Below are 25,000 nucleotides of genomic sequence, written 5' to 3'. Positions count from 1 at the left end.
TGGCTTCTCTAATTTCATTCTTTTCTCTGTTGGTGTTCGGCACTAAAATCGCAGTTTAAACAATCGATACTGGAGGCTATTGTTTCCAGGGTAGATTTTAGTGAACGTGCGAAATGTGAAAGGCCCATTCATGAACGTTTTTTGAAAGCCTGTAAAATTCAGTGCGATCTGTATCCAAAATCTGTGGGGACCGGTGTAGTGCTCTACAAATAGCCCATATCCGAGTTGCTGTTTGCCTCGGTTTCAAAGGGAGTCCTGCTGCACAACCATTCGAATGGAAATGAGTGGTGTACGTAAAAACTGGACAACAACTTTGAGTTTACAAGACATGTTTCGATCGATCATCGATCATCTTCAGTTGCCAGTGTTCGTTAAAGTGCGAATTTGAATTTGTGTCAATGTTACAATTTGAACTTACGTTAGTACATTATCGTTAGAATCTTAAATTACCGGTAAACGTTACAATTACAATACTAAATGCAAACAATTGAATAATGCGCGCGCAAACAGTGTAGCAAACTTAAGTGCTCTCGGGCAGGAAATTACAACAACAACACCAAAAACTACAGAAAACTAACACTTAAACATAAATGTAGCTAAAAAGATAGAGTGAGCTCCGCATGTTTTCGCTGCCTATTCTGACTGAGATTTTCATTATCATTTGAATGGTTGAGCACCAAGACTCGTTTTGAACCAGAGGCAAACAGCAACTCGAAAATCTTCGGTGATCTAAATGTCGTAACATATCAAAGTAAGTTGTAGATTGCTTGCACACTCCCTTTTCTATAAGACCCCATCGTTCTGTCCTTTTTAAACTCCTAAGGCGACGACTGCAATGCCCCTCGTTCCTGAGCAAAACAGTCCATGCCACTGGTTCATAGGAACACCAGTTTCCCAGCGAATGCTGGACTATGAACTCGTTATTGCCCGCCAAGTAATTTAACAATAATCGTAAATTCGGTTTTTGACGTCTTTGCCGCAGTGTTTTGGTCTTCTGGGTGTCAACGGAGCTGGAAAAACCAGTACATTCAAGATGCTTACTGGAGACACTTCCATGTCTGCTGGTAATGCGTACCTCAATTCTCACAGGTAAGACGGTATTCATTCATAGGAGGCATCTGCAGCAGCAACACATGTAAGGCTGGGGAAATCCAAACAAGTTTTGTATGGAGCCGCCATGTTGGTGCACCACCGTTGTGCACCAATATGGCGGCCAGTAATCAACACGAACATCTGGAATTCTCTTAGCACATTTCCATTAACACATTTCCCAATGTACTTGAAACGCTCAGACTGCTGAGATTCATAGGCATAGACATTTTTTTTCAACCAAACAACTTTGTATCATGGAGTCACGCAAGGTGACAATTGCTGTACTTTCGAAACGAAAGACGTCATGGAAGTGGAAACTAGGTCATCTTCACCTCCTATAGATAAATTTAAAATTTAAAACACGTTGCGATTTTGATTTTAGAATTTGATGACGTGGAATGTGTAATGAAAATAGGGGATAACCATGCATTTTTGAAATAATCAGGTTTGTTTTTTGAAAAAGTGGACACTAAAATTTTTTTTACTTAAACAAAGAAACGTACGTTTTTTGACAGTTTACTTACAGTAAAACAACAGAAATGTCAAAGATCATTAAAATGAATAGCAAATTGCAGCCTGACGATTCTATAAATGTGTTTTTAATCACAAAAACGCGAAGACAGAGCCATTTTTGAGCCTGACAACCCTCCTCTGTAGTTTCCAAAAACCGTCCTTTATCAATTTTTCACGGCCCCAATAATTAATCCCGACTTCAATGAGCCTCAAACTTTCATTTTATATAATAAAAAATAGGGCCCACCACGCGATTCACAAGATACATGTGTTTCGCACTGCAACCGAATAAATCTTCCAAGGCATTTCGATGAAAAAAATCGGAAAAATAATTTAACATGATAAAAATAAAGTCAGCGCGTGATTGCGCGTGACAAAATGATTGCGTGATGCGCAAAACGTATGCGCAATAAGAGTATGTGGGACCTTCCTTAACGTTAACCAAGAAATTACTTTAAAGCAACTCAACTTCAGCTTCGTGAAAACAAATGTCTGTGGAGCATACATAACCTAAATTTCAAACAAAGACAAACTTTGAAAAACTGCTAGGCTGAACAGTTTTCAAAAACCCAAAAACCCGCCTCCTTTTGTCTTTGCTGTTTCATTCAAACCTATCTTCAGTGTTCGGAGTAGTTAATTTTACGTTTGGCTTGATTTGGTTGCCAGTACCAAGTCGCTGAATTTGGGTAAATTTCTTGACATAGCCCCTTTAAAAGGTAAATGTAATGATCGGATCAAAAAATTCTTATACCTCGAAAAACGACGTCCCTGGGTTCGAGGCTAACTAAACGTGCCATTGATTTTGTTTAGAATCGCTAGACAAATATATGTTATTTGCCAACTCGGAGGTCCGGAAAGCGAAAAACTTCGACTGAGGTCTTCAAAATGCTGCAGGAGGCCGTAGGCCGAGGTCACAGTTATTCGCTATACAGACCGACCCTTAGCTGGTAAATGATTTGTTTGTTTTTTTCCCTCTCTCTCACTTCCTGTCTGAAATCACTTTTTTAATTGTTGACTCGCACCGCGCTTGATAGCGAATGCAGAAATTTCCACGCCTCTTGTCAATAAAAATCTGTTTTGAAACACTTACTTCTCTACGTAAACGTATTCGGTGTCAAAAAATGGAAATTTAAGGTCATTACACAACCTCTCGCAACCAGGGCTAGGATTCCGCCTGGGTTGGCGGGCAACATAGAAAAATTCTACCCGCTCCCAGAGCCAATCAGATTGCAGGATTCGTAAAATTCCGCCCGCTCGCGTATTGAGAAAAAAAATGAAATGACTTATGTGTCTTTTGGTGTGATTGCAGTATTTTATCTGAGATGCTGAAGGTCCACAAGTGCATGGGATATTGTCCTCAATTTGACGCTCTAATAGATGAACTAACAGGCAATGAACAACTCTCTTTGTACGCAAGACTTCGCGGGGTCCCGGAGAAAGAAGTACATAAGGTGAGTTATCACCAACTGTGATCAGACCCAGTTTGAACTTCACGGTGCAAACGTCTAAATGCCATTGTGTCCCAGAATTGTTTATCCTCTGACCTCTTAACCCTTAACTTTATGCTGTTGACTCATACCGCTGTTGAAATAGCTTTTGTTGGTAGAGAATTAGTATTCCTCTCCAAATTTCTTTCATTTCTCTGCTCTTTTTGCTAGTAAACACGTCAAATACGTCTTTACCTGAAATCTGTGAGTTAAGGATGGAGGGAAGAATTGATTTTTTGAAAAAAGGTGGATTTGAAGAAGCAAAATTACTTTCTGTATCCTCTCCCGAGTACTTTCCAAGCAACTTAAATTGCTGGATATTACAGTAGTATCAAGAAGTGAGATGGCAATTATAAGCGTCTGTTATCATTGTTTGTCACTAGGTTGTATCCTGGGCAACCTCGAAGCTTGCACTGTCTCGCTTCGCTAACAAACCAAGCAAAACCTACAGCGGTGGCAACAAACGTAAACTTTCCACGGCCATGGCGTTGATCGGCAGCCCGCCAATCATATTCCTGGTAAGACATGGCTCTTGTTAGCTTTATGTTTTAAAGGAGATTTGTTTTTCAAACTTCTGAAACTTGTTCCGGGTTATTAGAGAGTAGAAACCTTAATAATTGTGATGGTCTTTCTCCAAAACTGTGGCAAAAGAAAATCCCGATTGGCGCTACTCGAGTTTAATTAATATCAGATTAACGCAAGATCACCGCCAACAAAAATTCCAAATTTTAATTTGGTAAGTCCTCGCAAATAAATCTTACTAAGCAAACGTTTCAACAAAATGGTTTCATTTAAATAGCGTTTTACCGTCGGTTTAAGAGTTCGCATAATAAAGCATCTCACCATATCCCAATCTAGCGATGAAGGGTTGCATGCAGATTGTTCTATAAACGTGGCAGTAAACTCCCATACTTTCATTCCCTTAACAGTGGAAATTAAAGTATGCCCACTGAGCTCAATGCACCGTTGCTATGGTTACCAATGATGTCACTTTCAACAAAATGTACCCGTAGTATTAATATCTATTAGATACACTAGTATTTGATTACTGACGCAAGATCGCCGCTAATCGGGCGTCAGAGTATGCCATAAGTGGGCTTGGAACACTGGTGCCGTTCCTGAATTTAATCCGGTTCTTGTGCCATCAGTGTGGTGAAAATAGGCAGGCTAAACACTGGCTTTTTTGCGACCGTTTGGTAACCGTAAAGGAGGAGTTATCCGTTAAAATTTGCCTTGAAGCCACCACACTTGTAAAAACACAGTTATCTTAGCCACATACAAAAACGTTTAGGTCGGTTTTTTGTTACTATGCACTTAAACCCTTTCAATCCCGCGATCGAAACGTTCATTCTCCTAACTACTACCAAAGAGTTCTTTGTTGGGTAGTCACACTGCCGGGAGTAAAAGGGTTTACAGAAACGTCCCTAGAAAGCTTTAATAGAGACGCCTTTTTAGCCTGTGCAAGTGGATATTTACGCGCTGACCTTGTGTTTGTTGTCACTTCAGGATGAGCCCACTACAGGAATGGACCCACACGCACGGCGATTCTTATGGAATCTTATTCTAGACCTTATCAAAGACGGCCGCTCGGTGATTTTGACCTCTCACAGGTGAGACAAGCCATGACAAAGCATAAAAGCGAACTAAAGTGCCGGATCACTGGCTTTTTATGTTTTACGCGTTCGTTTTACAAATACACAGTTGAAAAAAAAAACGAGATGTGAAAAAGTCTTACCACTCAGGTGAGGGGTGAGTCGCTCAACAAAGGAGGATCCAGTGACAATAATGACAATGACAATGGCTCATTACAAGGCCAGGCCAGACCAAAACACCGGGAACTTTGAGAATAGTATGTGGGGTCTTTCAGAAGAAGGTTCGTGAGAGTGGCAATGGTTTATAGTCCTTATCCGAGAAGACTAACCACTCACTGCACATAAAAGGTATATGTACTGTCAACACTAAAATGTGGGGTAACGGTTCCATCCTGTCCTGTCGTGTTTTCCAAGCGTCCAACTGCGTGGCTTCAATTTCAGATAGTGATGTACTCACCTCACATTTCTTTCACATCAGGAAGAAACTTTGCCATTATGTTTTTCGTTGGTAGTATTTCGCCGTTGATGTCTCCTGACATCACGTTTGACATCACAATCTCAAACACTAATTGCTTATGTTATGTATTGATGCAGTATGGAGGAATGTGAAGCCCTGTGTACTCGTTTGGCAATCATGGTCAATGGACGATTCAAGTGTCTGGGAAGTTGTCAGCACCTGAAAAACAGGTTAGCTGAAACAAGTATTTCTTGTTGGCCACGATTCTTTTACATGGCAAGAATGGGTTGTTGGAAGCATTAGGAAGCTTAATAATTAAACAAAAAACGTTTTTTCAGGGACGGTTGGGAACCGGAAGTGGACTTGTCCTATCTTTTTGCAATAGTTTCGTCCAAATTTCAAAGCAAACTCGTTTCTACACGAGTAAAGTCACTTCATCGATACAAATATGGTGGCGTCGAGGTAGGTAAAAAGAGGAAACGCCACACCTCTTTTTGCCGTCGGTCACTCCAAAACGCCATCGCTTGCGTTGCGAATAAAATATATATTTCTCAAAGACTTTTCAAGGCCAATGAAAGAAATCACTGAAGTCAACACAGCAGATCTGTAATAAACTCATATCGTGATAGGCAGACACTTGCCTATTTTACAAGCACACTCTGGGAGATGAACGGGTACGTATACAACTCAGAACAAACCCAACAAGTTTTCATAGGGGGACTTGAACTCGGGATCCCCAAATTGTAAGTCCGGTACCCTAACCACTCAGCTATGCTGCCCCTCCTTTGTTCGTGCTAATCCCGAGTTAAGTTCATGCAACCACTAGGTTGTCGGTTGAGCGCTAACTAAAGATCCTCCGAAGTGAACTTCCGAACCGCTTATTCAAAAGAGGAGATTTTCCAACACGTCTTCAAGGGAGAAGTGAAGTAGGGAATTTTATGGCACCTCAAATATACCCAAAAGGATCGGGCATACCAAAAACTCCAGCTGTATGCGCAGCGAAATTCATACTTAGTGACGGCTTACGTGGGGTTCTTTTTTGTAGGTTTGGGGAAGGTTACATTATTACGATACGTGTTCAAGGAGACCTACCAGATTTGGAGCCTCTGTTCCAATTTTTCTCGGAGAAGTTTCCTCGAGCTTCACTCAAAGTAGGTACACATTTGATGCAGGTCATTTTGTTCGGCCAAAAAAAAACAGGTTTTTGTTCGCTGATTTGGAACCATCTTCAGTACCACGGCGCGTTTGAAATAGTGACAGGTGGGGAAGAACGACGCTCAACAGCGTTATGGAGCGGGTTAATTTTTCGGATCGACCGCTTTCGATTTATCCACATTCAGACACAATTACAAGTGTCTGTGATTAAATTTCCCTATTAAATCTGTAACATCGGGCATTGGGTTTCTAGCGGTCTGATTGGTTTACTAAATCTCGGACATCAGTTCATATACCGATGGATCGTGCTAAGTGTTGCCAAGCTGAGAAATCAAGTAGCGTCGGGAAACGAAATTAATTTCTGGATGTAGCCGAGCATAAAAGCGGAGCTCCCGGGTTATTTCTTCTTACTAGCGATCACTCTTGGAACCTTCACATTGATGCTATTACCGCTAAAGCCAACAAGATGCTTGGATTCCTTAAAAGAAACTGCACCAAGGACATGTCTATGCAATCTCGAAAGGCTCTCTACACAGCTTTAGTTAAATCTCTTATTGTAGCCAAGTTTGGGCTCCTCAGAGTGTTATTAGAAACTTTTAGCCACAGAAAAAGTCCAACGTAGGGCAACCAAATTCCTTTATAACTATTCTAATGCCCTCAGTTACAGCGATCGCTTATTGGGACTCCAGCTCTTACCTATTAATTACTGGTTAGAATATCTGGACTTTGTTTTCTTTTTTAAATGCAAAACTAACGTATATACAATTGATCTCCGAAATTATATGTACCAACCTAGATGCAGCACTAGAAGCTCTAGCTCAGGCAATAATTTTAGGCAGTTAACCATTCCTAAAACAAACAGTTTTCGCGATCCCTACTTTTTTCGCATAGTCAATCTCTGGAATGCATTACCTAACGAAATTACTACTATTACCTCTGTTTCTCTGTTTAAGTCCAAGTTAAAATCCTTTTACTTCCAAAGACTGCCATACGTGTTTGATCAAGATGACATTAGATCGTATCAAATTATCTGTTTTAAGTGTCGTAAGACAAATATCTCCACAAGTTGTCATTGCTAGCGATCTTTTAGTCAGGGTGGGATGGGTTCTTAATGTTTTACGTGCGGGCGGGCTGGTGCTTAACCTCGTAGGGGACCTATGCCCTATTGTTGATTCCACCATGTACGATTTCATACTTAATCAGTAAATAAATATATAAATAAATTAATTAATTAATTAACCTGGCTTGAGCCAGCGGTCCAATCGAAACCCAGTACCTGGTCAGTGGTCAACTTCAAAAAAGCAGCTGACCTCGCTGAGCTCTAAACTTCGAGCCCGCCATATGGTCACGTGATACTGGTCAGCGGATACCTCAATTGACCATAACATGGAGGTTTAAGATAAGATGTACGCTGTGAATTAGCTGGGGTATGGCCGCATGTTGGGCACAAATATGCCATTATTTAAAAATTTAAAAACAAAATGCTGTTGTGAATGAACCAAAGCCCTAAGAGAATTGACAGGGAAAGGAAGTGTACGGCATAAAGAGGAGCACATGTGCATGATGAACACGTGCTATAAACAATGGAGCCTTTGTGGAGACTAGAAAATATATCCTGTTAAGTTACAGTGGATTTTGCCAGAGGGGAAGGATACATTGTAATCGGACAACTAGTTACTGTTCATTGTTCTTTCTTGTACTTTGAACTAGTCTGTACCAATACTTAGTACAAAAGCTTATTCAAATGTTGGACGTTGTGTGACAAAGAAAAAGAGATACGATTATTGCTAATACGTCCATATGTGTGCTTTCATAGGGCATATATGTAATTTTCAGGTTTATTAACATCAGTTTATGCTACCATAAACCGAACTAAAATTCCGCTTGGGAAGTGTTAGTCAAAGGAAACAAGACCGATCTTTGAGGTTTTTAACCACTGTCTTGTAGTCGCTTCCGATATGATGATGAAGATGATGATGAGGAGGAGGAGGAGTAGTAGTAGTAGCAGTAGCAGTAGCAGTAGCAGTAGCAGTAGCAGTAGCAGTAGCAGTAGCAGTAGCAGTAGCAGTAGCAGTAGTAGTAGTAGTAGTAGTAGTAGTAGTAGTAGTAGTAGTAGTAGTAGTAGTAGTAGTAGTAGTAGTAGTAGTAGTAGTAGTAGTGGTTGTAGTAGTAGTATTAGTAGTAGTATTAGTAGTAGTAGTAGTAGTAGTAGTGGTTGTAGTAGTAGTAGCAGTAGCAGTAGCAGTAGCAGTAGCAGTAGCAGTAGCAGTAGCAGTAGCAGTAGCAGTAGCAGTAGTAGTAGTAGTAGTAGTAGTAGTAGTAGTAGTAGTAGTAGTAGTAGTAGTAGTGGTTGTAGTAGTAGTATTAGTAGTAGTATTAGTAGTAGTAGTAGTAGTAGTGGTTGTAGTAGTAGTAGTAGTAGCAGTAGCAGTAGCAGTAGCAGTAGCAGTAGCAGTAGCAGTAGCAGTAGCAGTAGTAGTAGTAGTAGTAGTAGTAGTAGTAGTAGTAGTAGTAGTAGTAGTAGTGGTTGTAGTAGTAGTAGTAGGAGGAGGAGGAGGAGGAGGAGGAGGAGGAGGAGGAGTAGGAGTAGGAGTACCAGTACCAGTACCAGTACCAGTATGATTTGCATGAAAACACAACTCATTTGTCATTGTTAGGTAAATGGTTTCGCACCAAGACTTGCTCTGAAACCGAGTCACTTAGTAGTTTTTATGGCACTAAACGTCACAAAGATAACGCAATCAGTGTTCATTCTAAGTGTGGGCTTCTGAAAATTCACTCAGACTCTGAACACAAGAACCATTTGCTTATAAGACGGACTTGAACAGCGAGATACAGCACAGTACTGTTGGAGCTCTTAATATTGAAAGTTATATCTTGATTGAATGTTTTTAGGAACATCACCACAACATGGTTCAATACCAGCTCCCCTCTGGTGTGATGGAACTGTCCGAGGTGTTCGGCCATATCGAGTCGTCTTATGAAGCTTTGCATATAGAGGATTATTCCGTTAGTCAGACGACGCTAGACAATGTAAGACTTTTTCCTTCACTTTATATTTTCCCGATAATTTTCATCTTTGGACTGGAACGACATTGTTTTAACACGCTAAAAGGATCATATTTTATGTCTGTTATTTCCGTAGTTTCGAATTTAGCTATCTTTCGGTGGCGTCTTTGTTTAAGCGACCTTTTTATCAAGACTGGTACTCTCTATATATCTTTAGGTGTTCATCAACTTCGCTCGCCAACAAACGGACGAAATTGTTTTGGACGAAGAGAGTCTAAAGCCGCAAAGAAGTGTTTCGAGGTTCCGAGTACGCAGGCGCGCTGAGAGACTCCGAGCCATGTGGTCTGATGACGTCCGGTTTTGTGCTTTAGAGGAATACCCTGAGCAGCATGGGGAAGAGTTTGACAATGATGACTGGCAAGTTACATTCTCAGATCGGGTAAGTGACTGTTGACTTACTGACACCTTTCCTCACCGGGGTGAGTAACCAACAAGATTCTCTACCCAACCGGACTTTTTTCTCGCTTTCATCCTTTTGGAAGTACGTTTTGTTCATAATAATAAGATTGGAATCAAAACGAGAAAGTAAACGGAACTCCAAATGAAAACAATTAACAAATAGATTCCACGTTGCAGTGCGTCTGTTCAGTAATTTCTCTTTTTAATTGGAGTGCAGGGATGGCGCAGTGGTGAGAGCACTCGCCTTTCACTAGTGTGGTCCAGGTTCGATTCCCAGACTCGGCGTCATTTGTGGATTGAGTTTGTTGGTTCTCTACTCTGCACCGTGGGAGGCGCGATGGCCTCATGGTTAGTGCGCTCGACTCCGGAGCGAGTTGTCCGGGTCGTGCCGTGGCCGGGGACACTGTGTTGTGTTCTTGGGTAAGACACTTTACTCTCACGGTGCTTCTCTCCACCCAGCTGTATAAATAGGTACCGGCGAATTTAATGCCCTGCGATGGACTAGCATCCCATCCAGGGGGGAGTAGAAATACTCCTAGTCGCTTCATGCTACAGAAACCGGGATAAGCTCCTGCCTAATGGGCCACTTGACTCGTAAGCAGACTTTATCTACTCTGCACCGAGAGGTTTTTTTCCGGGTACACCGGTTTCCTCTCTCCTCAAAAACCAACATTTGATTTGATTTGTGTTAATTTGTTGATTTCAGTTTACAGTGTCCCCAATTAGTGCTCCAGCGCTAGAACGACTAGACACTTAAATAAAGTTCCTTTCCTTTCTTTAAGGAGGCTCGAAATACTTTCTCCATTTTTCAAACAAATAAGCATATTTTGTCCTTAGATACAGTTAGGGTAATTATATCAAGACGAAATTTGGCCAGGGTATTAAGCACCCATTGTAGATTTCTGACATCATATTTTCCTTCAAAATAACGTTACCATGGCAACGATATTAGGTATTTCTTTGAGCCTTAAAATCAACATATGATGTCTTTTTTAAACAAACGGGACGGTGAAATTTTCCCATTCAGCGTTACCAGATAATGTTAGAAATACTCTCCAAAATACTTAAAATTCAACAAAATCTGTTGGTCAGTTTTTCGGAAAACCTTTTTTTTTAAACGTGTCCCTAACTTTTTTAAATTTGAGAGACAAGCGTTTTAAATTAATCTAAGCTAACATGCAAAAAATGAAAAAAATTCATCGTCCGGAAGCAGGGAGATAAACGAGTAAAGTTGCAAAATCAGGAAAAATGAGGGGGTTACGAGCTTGGCATTTACGCATGCGTCACCCGCTCATTCGAGTCCGCGCGCGAGTGGAGCTACAGGCCAACACAAACGGATTTAAGTGACCTTCAAAGCGTTTGTGTAGAATTTTCGTAGTTTTCGTGAATAGGAGATGTATATTTATTTTCCATATATATAGGAATTGGGAGAAAGGTGAGCGAAATTAGGGGTATTTGTATTTGTTTCTGTTGACCCATTTGAATCATGAGCTGATGCAAGCAGCTTACGAATTGCGTGTGTGGCTTACGCGCGCGAGCTCAGCTGAAAACCCTTTCACAATGTGGTGAGAACAAAAAAGTAGCACACGAGGCGATAGCAGAGTGTATGACTGGCCGTGTTTTCACGACAGCCGTTGTTTCCCTTAACATTCCTGAAAGTGGTTTGTTTGCAGACTTCGTTAAGCGACTTAAAAATGATACGTGTTTTCACTGGTAAGATTAAATGAGGAGAGAGCACGTGAAAATAGTACGCCTGTTGTATTTCCCATTTGAACAACCACAAACGACTCCTCGTTGGCCGAAGGTAATTGCCAACTCGCTTAAGCTACCTTAAATGTAATGCCAATTCTATTGAAATTTGCCGACTCGCTTGGGAAAGGAACTCTTTTCACGGAATTTTCGGTTGTCACTCGCTAAGCGACCTGAAAAACAGCTCGTGAAAGCACAGCCACTGATGTTCTTATCACATTTTGACGTCATCTGTGATCTATTCCTGAACAGACACACGGAACATGGAGTCTATTTGTTTTATATAATAATAAGGAATTAAAAGTTTTTAGTATAAATACACAGGTGATTATACAAAATCGCGCGCTCTCATTGGCTCGCTATCTCGGATTATCAGCCGATAATCACCTCGACGGACAAAATGGCTGCCAGTAGTCGTTTTGCCACTGTAAGTGAAGATGATTTCGCGTTGAAATGTTTTTTTCTCTTTTTTGAAATAATCACCTGTGTATTTATACTAAAACAATTATTCGCCGAAGGCGAAGTGATTATCGGTGAATATTCACCTCGACTTCGTCTCGGTGAATATTCACCGATAATCACTTCGCCTTCGGCAAATAATTGTTAATTAATGATAACGTCAACTATGCTACTGTTGTCTAATAGATCATAGGTGAGAACCAATCAAAATGCGTGCATTTTTGAGCTTATTATATAAACAGCTGCAGTTAAGTACCGCTACAAAGCTTAGTATTGACATGTCCAGATCAACAATTTTTGAGATATCTCTTTAGAGGTTGGGAACACCTCTTTGAACCCACTTTTGGCTTTCAAATGGAACAATCCAACTACATCATTTTACGTAGAGCCTCAGTTAACACTTGTAAATAACCTCTTGTATTTCACACATATTTGCTTTTCAGGGCCGCCTCAGTTTTGAAAATATAGAAGATTTGTAGCAGCTTTACAACAGAATTGTGTGTGGTTTCAACGGGGGTCGTTGGACTGCTCCAACTTACTGATACCGGAAGCCAATAACCTGGATCGCACAACTACCTTTTCACAGACGAGGGCCCGTTTGTTCAAAAGCCGATCAACGCTAATCCCAGATTAAAAATTAAGCAAGGAGTTTGTCTCGACTCCCATATGCTATTCGGTAAAACTTTACATTTGAAGAGGTCAATCTTGAAAAACAAATATAAGCAAAAGAAACTTCCACCAAAAAGTTGAAAACCGTGACATGAAACAAAAGTTTACGCTAATCCTGGATTAAGTTAATCGGCTTTCGAACAACCGGGCTCAGGATATTTGTTCTTAATAAGATTTAACTCGCACTTTTATGACCATTCCCAAGGGTACTTGTCTAATATATTGTACGAGGCCTATAATCGGCTGTTAAGCTCTGGTTTTGCCTGTAAAAATGCTGCTGGAAAGGGCTTCTAGAGATTTCTTTTGTAAAAGCAGTGGTAAAGTTAGGAGTGGGCTTGATTTTGGAAGAAGGAAAACCCTGGGTAAATGGACGAATTTTCAACAACACCCTCATTTCTTAGGTATGAGTTACACATTGGGGCGTGGTTGAATGGTCTTTTTGATCAACCTGGCCTGTCCTTTCGATGACGCCACTAGCGTGCACAGGCTTCGCGCGGACAATTGCCCGTTAAACGAATGTCTATTTGCGCGTGCCTGCTTCCATTTTTTGTGGTTCTAGAGGTAAAAATAACAGTGAGTAGGGTATTTTTTAAAATTAAAGTTGCCACGGCATTGCACAGGTAACCACGCAGAATTTGTATAGTTCGTGACGTAGTCACTTAACTACTCGTGTTTCGCGCGTGTATTTCACGTGTAAATCCGCCATATTGCTCGAATTTACGCGCGTGTAAGTGATGCTATTCCTGCGACCTGTACTGTAGAATGACAGATATTAACGGTTTTGAAGCATTTGTACAGTAAAAAAATGTTTTGTACTCGCAGGGACTAACCCACCATCTTTTTCCTTGTAATATTTTCTTGAACGTTAGAATTATTTTTAGGTCTTTTCCTAAAACACCGAAAAACACCGATGGAAACGTCGTTATTGGTGGAGTGGTAAATTTCGAGCACAGCAGATTGGATAAGCAGGCGGGATAGGGAAAAATTTTTAGATGTTGCTGTAATAGGGTTTAACAAATCAAGGGCTGATAAATGTAACAGTGTTTCACACTTAAAATTAACTTTTATGAATTACATTTGCTCTGGAATGCTGCCAGGGAAAACTTTGTAAGATATATTATTCCAAACACCCTATTTATCGTGCCTTTGTCAGGCCAAAATTTATTTTAAATTGACTAAATTAAAGGGAGGACGTAATTAAAGAACAGTTTCTTGTTTGTACGTTTTGTTGTGGTCTGTAGATAATTTTCATCACGTCTCGGCAGCTTTGTTAATAAGTCTAAGTAGAATCCGTTTTTTGAAATTCCTTGCTGTTTTAGCAAATATCAATATGGCCGCTGGTCACGATTGTCCCATTTGATAACAAGAGTCCTTTCGACCATAATATTTCATCATTTTAAGTTTACCCTTTACAGCATAAACTAAAAGTGAATACAGGTCCATAGGAATATGATGTCATTTAAGTTACTGGGAATACTAAACCAGGGATGACAGCATTAGCTTCAGCTTCTTCGAAGCAAGTCAAAGTGAAAAGTTCAAACAAGGAGAAAAGTAAGACCTAAAACCATCTGAACAATTTCGTGCTTGGAATTGAACTGGAAGTGGCCAGTATTCGAAACTGACAAGCAGGAGTTAAAACGTATAATAGGGGTGGATTAGGATGAAACGAGAAGCAGAGCAACTAGGTCATCGAATTTGAGCACAATTCCAATGAGGAGAATTTCAAAATAGCTCAAATCTCTTAAACCCTTCCCCTTCTTGGAGTGACACTCGAAGATTTTACTCTGTCTAACCCTCTGGAGCGAAAAAGGGGACAACTACAGATTTACAGACGTCAGTTATGTAGAGAAGTTGAAACCGCAAACAATCGTATCTGCGTTTTGTATCCAACAGATGCCCTGTCAAATCAGACTTTCTTTTGGACAACCCTCTCTCTACAAAACGCCCCCACCATCCTAGATCGGGCATTTATTAAACATTACCAAACGACCATGACTAGGAGCAAACAACTGTCATACTAAGTTTACAGACTGAGCTATTTTTAGACCACCTTTTCCGCAAGAAAAAACAAAGGCAGTTCCGGTTCGGTGACGCTATGACGTCGAGTTAGTTCTTTGCGATTGGTCATCGGGTTCCTGTGGGAGTGTCATTTCGCGGGAAATTTAATCTAAAAATAAATCGGTCTGTAAAAACGACGTGACAGAAATAGAGGGCTGTTTTTCGCTCCTCATATTACCAGTTAAAAAAGTTCCATGAGGGACGCTATGAAAGTTAAAGAAGAAGGAATTTTGTTCACTCTACCTGCAACATGTAACAATTCCGTACTGCAGAGTTGAACTACAAACGTTGACATTGTTTGGTTAACAGCATGTCCAGCATTCAAGCTGTCACCTCTCTCTAATATGCGGCCAACCCCCTTAAGTACGAAAACGTCCAGATGTTCGTCAGAATAACACTCAATTTTATTAAAGGAACTAAAATTTTAATGTTCTTTCCTACACTTTTGAAACATTGAAATTTTTTTATTAATTGACGATTGAATTCCCTTATTCTGCCATTTTGAATGAAGCTAGCGCCTTGCCTATCTTTGCAAGTTCTGTTTCCAACTGTTTGAGCTGAAATTGAAAGACATGAAAGCATGAAATGAGTATTTTGGTAAACGAGTACAAGTCAAGTCAACGACAAAAAACAACAAACCTTTTCTGTATTTTGTTGCTGAACATTCTCGGGTACCTGAAAACGCGCAAAAAATCACATAAACATGATTTTCTAAACTTCAGAAAACTATCGGTGTCATTTAGAAACTGAAATATTTTATTGACTTGTACCTTTGAGTAATAATCGGTTATTTCCATGGCTTCTTTTAGCTTTGCAAGTTGGCCGTTTAGTTTTTCCTTCTTTCCATCCAACTTCGCAATTTCCTTTGCCACGTCCACCAGGCCCTAAAAACGACAGGAAGCGAATGTTAATCGGGAAAAATTCGAAAGGCACCTTCATCTACGTGCTTCCAGCAAAATAATCGCACGGATTTTCCCACAACTGCTATGGGGTTCCGGTCAGTCAAATTGTTGCTGAAATGAAATCAGTGTGCGAAAGCCGATGTGTTGTTTTCACGCCTTTTGCTATCAAAAACAACTACAACAATGTATTACTATTTCCCCGACAACCAAAATTCCTTTTGGGAAACAACAGGCAAATTTACCACTTTGTGTCGGAAGGGGCCATGGCACAGTTGTCTAAGAGAACCGGCTGATCTCAAAAACGGACTGATTCGAGTAACCGATACTCACCTGCATCTCAAAACTAAAGCATGCAGCGCCATCTTGTTGGGCCCACTTCCACACTAAAGTTGCTTATACACAGTGAAGTTATGGTTGAAAAAGGAACCTCCTTCGATGTTATGCGGAAAACTTTGAAAGTGGTTTTTACAAGATTGCCACATGGTTTTCCTCTCGCTTTAAACTCCTCCGCTGAGGTCTCAGTGTGGTCCCAGCAAGGTGGCCACCGCGATTTTATCGTGCTTCCCTTCGAACAACAGATGCTCCACCCAGTTTCTTTGTAGATCATTGGTAGGAAACGTTTTGTACTACATGCTCTTCTTGATAGTTTTAAGTTTCCGAAACTTCCGATTAAAAACGATCTTCAGGGTTTTAAATCACTTGAAATGGAAAGCAAGCTTGCTTGCTTGGTTAATTCATACCACAAATCTTGGCTATAAGGGGTGAAACTAACACTTTGGTTGGAAGGTATGGTCCATGATACCGCAACGACAGACCAAGACGACTTTCGTACCGGCGCAAGTTCACCACCTGGTAACGCAAGTCAATTACACGCTAACATTCAACTTGCGTTTGCAGTGGACACGGAATACAAAAAAAAAAAAACAAACAAAACCGATGTACACATAGGCGCGAGGTGAAATCACCGAGTGAACATCCAAACACAGTCAGCCTAGCTTAGAGAAGTCTTTGCATTAAAGTGGTATCATGATCAAAAAATCAAATCTTTTTTTCTTTGGATTTCAAACCCTAACACAGTGACCCAAGTTTTAAGCCTTAATTTAAAAAAAGACACTTGTTTATTTTAACTGGAATTTTCCTATTTAAATAACCTCTGAAGTGCACTAAAGCTATTCTTCGTTGTTAGCGGCCAAGGATGCAGAAGAGAGCAATGGATTGAAACTTGAAAAAACTGGCCAGTGTGGAGACGATGTCTTCAGAACGAGTTGGCAAAAATTAATTACCACTAGCTCTTTGTGCCATAAATACATCTCACATCTTCTCATTGTTGTCAGGAATGTTGTACTAATTTAGATTTTTGACCTACAGTAGTTTCGACATCCGTAAAAACATCAAATTTAGCATGACTGTGCCCCTTTACTGGTCCGCCATTCTTGAGGGAGCTGGTTCGAGGAGGAAGTGACGTCAAAGACTCACTAGTTTAAGAATGCAATGCGTTTGTACCCGACTGAATTAATGAGCCGTTTCAACTCACGTGACAAGCAGCCATATTAGATCACTGAAACAATAGCAAGTATTTGCATAGAAATAGAGTTCAATTAGTTTGGTACACCATCACGGCCGCCATTTTCTTTGTTTTGGAACACCAACATGGCCGCCGTGACGTCATGTGAAAACGCTCTATATGCAGCACGGGAGTTTCGGGCTTTTATACATACATAATAAACTGCGTTAACACGCTGAATTTTTAAGCTATTGAGTGAATGACGTCACTCTTCCCAAGCTTCAACACTCTGAGGTCCAGCCGGTCAGTTTTGAACGTGAGTATATAACGGCGGACCGTGAAATCCAAAACTTACAATCAACGTAAACAGTCTTTGGATAAAAATCAAAGCTTAAAATTTTGCCAGGCAGGTGTCATACAAACACACTTTCAAAATCTGAAGAACAATAGGAAGTAATTTTTTGATCATAGTGCCCACTTTAGGATCCAATACGATACCTTGAGAAGTACATGAACTTCACATTTATCTGACACAGTCGCGACAGCGCATCCTCGGGGAGGCTTCTCTTCACAAACTACATGTATACTACAAGCAAATAGCACGTAATCAGACAGCTACCGAGAAAGGTCTATTGTAAAGAACTTTCTCCTACTTTAGGGCGGCTAGAACAGGTGTTTTTGCGACTGCTTTATTTGCTTCCTTCAGTGCTATTCTCTACTCAGCAAATTCTGGCTTTGCAATACGAGAGAGATCTAGCGCGTTTACGGCAAACGGAAAGCGACAGACTGAAACTTACATTTTGCCAAAACTCAAACAAAGGTTTTGATTTCAGCTGATTTCTTGCCTGTTAGCTACAGATATAGATCACCTTATCAAAAGAGAGTCAGCCAAGTCACAATTAGAGAAATTTCAAGCTTTTATAACCGACAGTAGTCTGCCGTTTGCCGTGACGGTTTTACGCAATGCTAAATCTCTCTACTGTTAGTCAACATCCAATGTGTGATCATGTTGAAATTGCCACGCCGCTTAACGGTATCAAAAATATTAGGGAGCTTATGCACGCGACGCTTTTGAGACGCGGACGGCAGCCGGAAGTGAACATGTCGCATGCCAGAACAACAGTAGTGTTTCCCAGATTTTTAAACAATTCAACTCTAATGAAGAAACGTCAAATAGCAATATAAATGTGGTTGTGTGAAGACAACCTAAAAGGCAAAGCCGCTCACTCTCGGTTGCCGTCCGCGTCTTTAAAGTCGTGTTCTGTTGGCCTGCAGTCACCGAACGAAAGACACCATCCAATATAAGATGCTAACGTGCCCACACATTATTATTATTGCAACGTTTTGCCCGGTTTTTAATTAGGGCTGCAGGCAAACTACTTTGGAGAAAAGATGTTGGATACGGTAACAGTTTGATCGCATTAAAGATATAAATATGCATAACGGCAACTTATCGGCACTGAGAATTTACCTTTCACTAGAACTCAGGGTGCAAGCTGTGTCGGTGTATTTGCTGACGGTAGACGCCAGAGACCGCTCGGAGAAAACCACGTACACTGTAAAATCAAAGACTCGCAATGAACTGGCTTCCACATACAAAGCAGGGCAGAGTGAAAGGGAACTTTTTATGACTTTCTAATTTGATCACTCTTGAAGTAGAACAATTGCAATTTAACAGATAATGGTTTTATAGCTATTGCTTGTGGAGAAGTGCAATCAGCCAACAACGAAATTTTCGACAAAAAGTGAACACGCAGACACATCCATTAACCGAGAAAACATCACAATAGGAAATGAACAATACGCTGTTATGTTGATGAACGAGAGTACTTAGTTATAGCCGATGGGATGCTCGGTTGAGCCGTGATCAATGGATGAATGAAATGACGAGACTAGCAGTAATAGCGCTGACCACTCACTTACACCCAGAAATGCACAAACGTTACCTAACACGAATTATTAAGTGTCCCGCGTCAGTAAAGATTTTCCACTTTCCATACAAACGATTAATTACTAACTTTCTTTCAGATTATAAAGCGTGTGCTAAACAATGAATACCTTCTGGTTTTGCTTTGGTCAAGTTGTACTCCTGTCGAATCGAACGGATTGTTTTCACGATACTCTGTACCAGGTTCATCTCGTCTTCCAGCATAGCATCACTCCATGGACGCTGAAAGAAAAATAACAGTAAATTAGCCGTACCTGACGTTACAAAAATAGACTGTTGTAAATCGGATTACTTTCCCTCCTAGAAACGGTCTCTTTTCTCTCAGTTGCATTTGCTGAGCCGACGGGCAGGAGGCAGAAAAACCTATTCCCTTGGTTTGAATTCGCTTCCATTTAACCGCCGTCCACGATCTCGGACGGAGGTATTTAAGGCGCATGCTCCCTGTTATGTTTCCTGACCGTCGATCGAGACAACAGTGTCCGCGCATTTCTTTACAGTAGAGTTTACTAGCAAAGTAACCGCAGCGTATACTGATTAAACAGTCAGTCTCGACCCCGCAAAACTTCTCTATTCTCCAAGCCTGTCAGTTGCGAAAATGCAAAAGAAAACAGGCTTCTTCTTGAGGAGAAAGGATAACTTCTCAGAATTAATAGTTTAGTGGAGTACGACGGTCAGGGAGAGTGCAGTCCTGAGAAGGACTGTTTGGGATGACATTGACTGCCGTTTCGACAACCCATCTTCAGAGTCAAAGTGTCATAACGTCTCCACCGGTAAACTCTGTAACAGCAATGGACACTTTTATGACGGTATACTTTACCTGCAACTACCAATTGGTTTTCGATTACTTGTTCAACTTGTTTAATCCAAGTACAAACTAAAGGACATTATCATTTATTTCGGATACAAACGCTATCACTGGAAAAAGCTAGAACTATTTTGATTGTAAACATTATGTTCTGTGGTTTAACGTTAACTTTTGTTTTAGTGGAGGTTCCCTTCAACGATAAGAAAAAAATACTATCCTTCCCTCCCTGAGTCATGTGCAACAAAAGACTCACCTCCTCTGGGTAGGGTGTGACGCAAATACTTGGTGGCGCGTCAGCAGTCCTGCGCGGTAGCCGTTGGTACAGCTCCTCAGTCAGGAAAGGCATGAATGGACTGAGAAGAATCAAACCATTTTCCAAACACGTGTACCTTTTTGATGTTAAGAAAAATAACAGTTTTTCTGACTAAGTTGAAATGAGGACAAAAATAGAGGAATTTGTAATGAAGCGTTTCAGTGACTTCGCGATTATTTAGTCTTCACGGTAGTTCTACACACAGTGACTGGCTTTCACACGAAGATGCACCATAGAAGGGTCGCTTCACGCTGCGCGTTTGTTGGAATTCACTAATGCGTGATCGATAAGCCAAGGTGACGATCAACAAGCAGCAGCACAAACAAGGAGACCTTAAAGATATTTCCAGGGGAGAACAGTGACCGAGCTTCACTCCACACAGACGCAGCACCAGTTTCTTTAGAAATTAACCGCTTCATTCATCAAGTTAATTAGAAAATCAATCTATCAGTGAGTGGTCTATTTGGCAAAGTTGGGTAGAAAACAGCTCTTCACATTACCCTAAAATAGTTAATTCGGTTGAAATATAAAGTTCTACACGGCCAAAGTTTGCAAAAACGTAACCCTTCCCTATCAGTGAGTGATTGGTTAGCCATAGCTAGCTAGCAAGTTAGTTTGTTAGTACGTTAGGGGCATCTCATGATCGATCAAAAAACAACGAGTTGAACAAAACACACTAACAGAAAAAGGATACAGGGTGTTTTGTGCTGTAGTAATAGTCTCTTCGCTGCCTTTTTGTAGCACTGGTTTGAGGTATTCCTGTAATGCAATGCAATGCAACAACAATAGTTAAAAGAACTGCATGATACCATCTCCTTAAAGTGGTACCATGATCAAAAAATCACTTCCTGTTTTTCTTCAGATTTTGAAAGTGTGGTTGCTTAACACCTGCCTGCAAAATTTTGAGCTTTGATTTTTATCCAAAGTCTGTTTACTTTGAGTGTAAGTTTTGAATTTCACGGTCCGCCATTGAGCCTGGTTTCCATATAATCTGCAAAAGACTGCGACACGCTCGGAAGCTGTCTACGTCGGTCTTATCGCAGGCGAATGTTTCCATTTAATCTGAAGCGATCGCAGACAAGAGTACCACTCATCCTCTGCGAACCGTCTGCGAAGCGAGGAGAAATAGGCGCGCTCGAGGATTTCCAACAAAATGGGGCCAAGCACTTTACTTAAGTCTGATTGGATACGACATGACACGTGTTTCAAGGCGAACAATAGTGTGTCGCCGATAAGACACAGATCATCTCAGACAAGTTTCCATTAAAAATTGTCTTGGTCGGAAGCATCGTAATGGTCGGGAAAGTAGAACTAGATTCAACTTTCCCGATCATCCTGACCGTGTGCCGCAGATCACCGCAAACGCCGGGGACAAATGTTTACATATGTCTGCGACGTGGCGAAGTGTCGCAGACTGATCGCAGACCGTTCCAAATCATATGTAAACCAGGCTTTACTCACGCTCAAAACGGACCGACTGGACATCGGAGGGTTGGAGCTAGGGAAAAGTGACGTCAATCACTCAATATCTTAAAATTTCAGCGTGTAAACGCAGTTTATTATCTATGCAAAACACGAGTTTAAAAATCTGAAACCCGAAACTCCCGTGCTGCGTTGCCATATTAATTCAGTCGCGTACAAACGGCATTGCATTCTTAAACTAGGGAGTCTTTGACGTCATTTAGTAATGGCTGACCATTAATTAGGAAAATTCCAGTTAAAATTGAAATTATGGCTTAAAACTTGGGTCCCTTAGTGTTTGGTTAACATAGTTTTGACACCCAAAGAAAAAAGATGTGATTTCTTCTAAGTGTACAGGCATATTTTGGCGGATTCATAAACTGTTTGGCCACCATGTTGAATTTCTGAAGCTGAAGAGATCTTGGAAGAAAAAAAACGAATCGTATGATAATCTTCCTTTAAATCAGACGCCTACACACTACTACACTGAAACATGCTTAAGATGTCCTTTGATCAATTTAGTGTTAGCTTTGGTTCCTTTAAATTTTGCTTGCATTTGCTGTGATTAAATATGTTTACATTTCTTCCCTTTATATTTAGAGGCATGATCCTTATACCCATTGGGTCACTATTTTTCTTTCAGCATTTTCGGACTGTCTTACCAAATAAACATCGCACAGCTCATAAAGCCAAAAGTTGTAAATGGCTGTCGTCACTGAGGGGAAGTCATAGTCTCTGAAGCCTTCATTCGCCGTTTTTACTGCGTAAGATAACCGGCTCAAAATCCAGCGGTCCTCCAGGGACTCGTTACCTATGAGCTAAGTAAAGAATACAATTTTAAGGATTAGTTGATAATGCAGGAGGCAACCTTGGGTACTGATATCATAGGGTGTAAAGGGACAATAGAATAAGTAATTAACGAAAGCAAACGAGTTAAACTAATTCCCACGAGAGGCCACCAGGGGGTTAAGAGACCAGTTTTTACTGAGTAACCTGCGAATAAGTCAAAAGTTGGAGAAGACAGTTATCCGCCCTTTGCTCGTATCTCACCTCTTGCCTTGGCTTTGGGGAGAAATCAGATCCCAGGCCACTGAGGGCAAACTTGGTAGCATTCCAAAGCTTGTTGCAGAAATGGCGGTATCCTTGCACACGAAGAACGTCAAGATTTATGTCTCGACCTACAGTGTAAAACCATGTCAATTTTAAGCCCCAAATACCAATTGATCTATTATGGACTGCACCGATGAAGTGGCATAGAATTAGGGGGTTCAACATCCCGCAAACCGCCTTATTTCAATTTCACTAGGCCGGAAAGCGCTTTCGTTTTCTAAAACCACCCTTATGGCAGAACGAATAGGTATCACAATAACCGACCTTTTAACAGTACTTCACACATTCTTTACTACATGTTAAGACAGCAATCGTATTTGTCCTCACAAAGTCACAAGAACATCTTTCTAATTTAATTCCTTTTAATAACCTGCGAGCAAAAAGTTTGGACATCCCATTAGCAGTTTCTTAACACAAAGGTCGTGTTCTATTGGGAGCAACCGTTTCAACCGCAACCAGTTTAAGTTGAAGCGGTTGAGGTTTTCCAATAGCACACTTCTCCAACCGTTTTCGGTTGAAACGCGGTAACTCCTGAGAATAGTTATTACCAGACTTCTCAGCGTTGACAAGTTGAGGGAAATCAACATGGCAGGAGCCCGCGGCCGACTTCAAAAGGCCCGCATAAAGGACAGCGGTCGCTTCCCATACTTTTTCAACCGTTTCAACCTAGTTTGATACCGGTTGAAAACGTTGATCAACCAAACCAACCGAAAAGGGTTTTTTCCCAATAGAAGACGAAAAAACCCAACCACTTCAACCAACTAAAAACGGTTGATCCCAATGGAACACGCTCAAAGAATGCATGTTGTTCAAAACAAAACTTAAGAAAAAACAACTTTGGAGAGTTGAATGGCTCGCGTCATCTTTCTGTACAGAACAAGGAACTTTTTCCCTGCGGATAAAATCAGTTGGCACGGCTCCAAAGAGCGCGACGCATTTAAGATAGTCAACATCTGACTACAGTTTGACTTTAAGGCCGGCCTTCTGTCAAACTACCTCCGCTCAGGAGTAGACAGCAGAAAACTTACGCCTCTTCATTTCCTACCCCTCTCGACTGCTCTAACCCTAAAACTCAATATTCTTTAGGTTGTTTAGAAAGAACCTTCAGAAATCAGGTTTTAAGGAAAGATAAGAAGCTGCTCAGTTTTCTGAGCCTATCAACTCTGTTTACAAAACTCCTACCAAACAAGCAAAATCCGGAAACTGGGTGATAAAGTTATAATTTTCGGCAAGCGGGTGATAAATCCATTACCGTAAACTACAACATATGTAAATACGACTGCGAACGGACACTCAAAGAACCTCCAGAGTATAATAAACCCTAACATGGCTATACGTGAAGAGTGGGAAAACAAGACAGTCTCTTCGCGGTACCCATTTTTCGAGCGAAACGCGATTATTCCACACCGTTACCCTACCACGGAATAGTGTAAGGCCACCAGCTCCTTTTTAACTCAAACTTTTACTCATTCGAGACATACGCAGTGCACTTCTCATAAAACAGGTAAGAACTCCTGCCTTTGGCATAATTAATCTGACATCACAGAGAAATACACGGATACAATGCCGGAGCAGGAGAGTGTTTCGCAAAGATCCCGAAACTTTTCGGTCGTATTTCTTGTGATGTAAAAAGCTTTCTATGTTCAAAACGAAAGCGTTTCAAGTCATGCAACTATGCAATTATTTTGTTTTCTCTGTTGTTGAAAATATGTTCATAGATCAATCCTTCACGAACAGAAGTTAGTTTCACGGCGAAATGCCGAAAAGCCGGGAAAGAAAATGAAATGTTTTGTTTATAGTGGAAGTGCACTTACATGTAGCTATCAAGCTAGTTCACAGGCACCCCACTTTTAATAATATTCAAGAAACATGATTGGATTGGGGACTTTTGAGAAACAGACCCCAGGCCAACTGATCATGCATGGTCCACTTTGAAAAAATTAACAAACCTTGCGCTGTGTAAGCACAAAGCGCAAACCGTAGAGCGTCTGTGCCACATTCGGGTATTCCATCAGGATAATCTTCTTTCTGTAAAATATAAACAATTAACCGATTGTTGAATAAGAGATCATCACAAACACCAGGGGTCGTGAAAGCAACTCAGGTAAGTACTTCATGTATCCCTTATTATTATTTATTATATGGAGGAGAGTGTTTTACTGGGAACTAAACCACTCGTAGATTCCATACGCCACTACATCCGGGACCCGAGTGGCGTATTTTCCGTATGTCACCTTTGTGAGTGTCGTATCGTTCAA

The 25,000-nt window shown here is 40.8% G+C and overlaps 2 protein-coding genes across 3 annotated transcripts in view; one reads left to right on the top strand and one right to left on the bottom strand.

The window, feature by feature from the left end:
- LOC137993149 (ATP-binding cassette sub-family A member 2-like) overlaps positions 1–13,862 on the top strand; it is a 61,122-nt gene extending 47,260 nt beyond the window's left edge. The window contains exons 35-43 of the mRNA XM_068838834.1: positions 983–1,089; positions 2,915–3,056; positions 3,476–3,610; positions 4,599–4,702; positions 5,279–5,371; positions 6,187–6,292; positions 9,192–9,329; positions 9,523–9,744; positions 12,416–13,862. Of these exons, the coding sequence (XP_068694935.1) occupies positions 983–1,089; positions 2,915–3,056; positions 3,476–3,610; positions 4,599–4,702; positions 5,279–5,371; positions 6,187–6,292; positions 9,192–9,329; positions 9,523–9,744; positions 12,416–12,451 (1,083 nt within the window). The 3' untranslated portion in view covers positions 12,452–13,862. The remainder of the gene's footprint in view (positions 1–982; positions 1,090–2,914; positions 3,057–3,475; positions 3,611–4,598; positions 4,703–5,278; positions 5,372–6,186; positions 6,293–9,191; positions 9,330–9,522; positions 9,745–12,415) is intronic.
- Positions 13,863–15,065: 1,203 nt separating this feature from the next.
- LOC137993150 (valine--tRNA ligase-like) overlaps positions 15,066–25,000 on the bottom strand; it is a 35,328-nt gene continuing 25,393 nt past the window's right edge. Inside the window, exons 23-33 of one of the 2 annotated variants that reach the window (XM_068838835.1) lie at positions 24,692–24,770; positions 22,683–22,810; positions 22,295–22,450; positions 20,866–20,930; positions 20,112–20,247; positions 19,164–19,275; positions 18,577–18,661; positions 17,604–17,691; positions 15,470–15,583; positions 15,339–15,374; positions 15,066–15,256 (exon numbers count right to left, since the gene is read on the bottom strand). In XM_068838835.1, coding sequence (XP_068694936.1) covers positions 15,188–15,256; positions 15,339–15,374; positions 15,470–15,583; positions 17,604–17,691; positions 18,577–18,661; positions 19,164–19,275; positions 20,112–20,247; positions 20,866–20,930; positions 22,295–22,450; positions 22,683–22,810; positions 24,692–24,770 — 1,068 coding nt within the window. In that variant the 3' untranslated portion in view covers positions 15,066–15,187. The remainder of the gene's footprint in view (positions 15,257–15,338; positions 15,375–15,469; positions 15,584–17,603; positions 17,692–18,576; positions 18,662–19,163; positions 19,276–20,111; positions 20,248–20,865; positions 20,931–22,294; positions 22,451–22,682; positions 22,811–24,691; positions 24,771–25,000) is intronic. The other variant, XM_068838837.1, reaches the window with a different exon arrangement.

Source organism: Montipora foliosa, chromosome 2, assembly GCF_036669935.1.
Source record: "Montipora foliosa isolate CH-2021 chromosome 2, ASM3666993v2, whole genome shotgun sequence".
In the NCBI taxonomy this organism is placed as follows: Eukaryota; Metazoa; Cnidaria; class Anthozoa; order Scleractinia; family Acroporidae; genus Montipora; species Montipora foliosa.
Note: the sequence above shows the minus strand (reverse complement) of the source record. Positions and strands in the feature narration are given on the sequence as shown.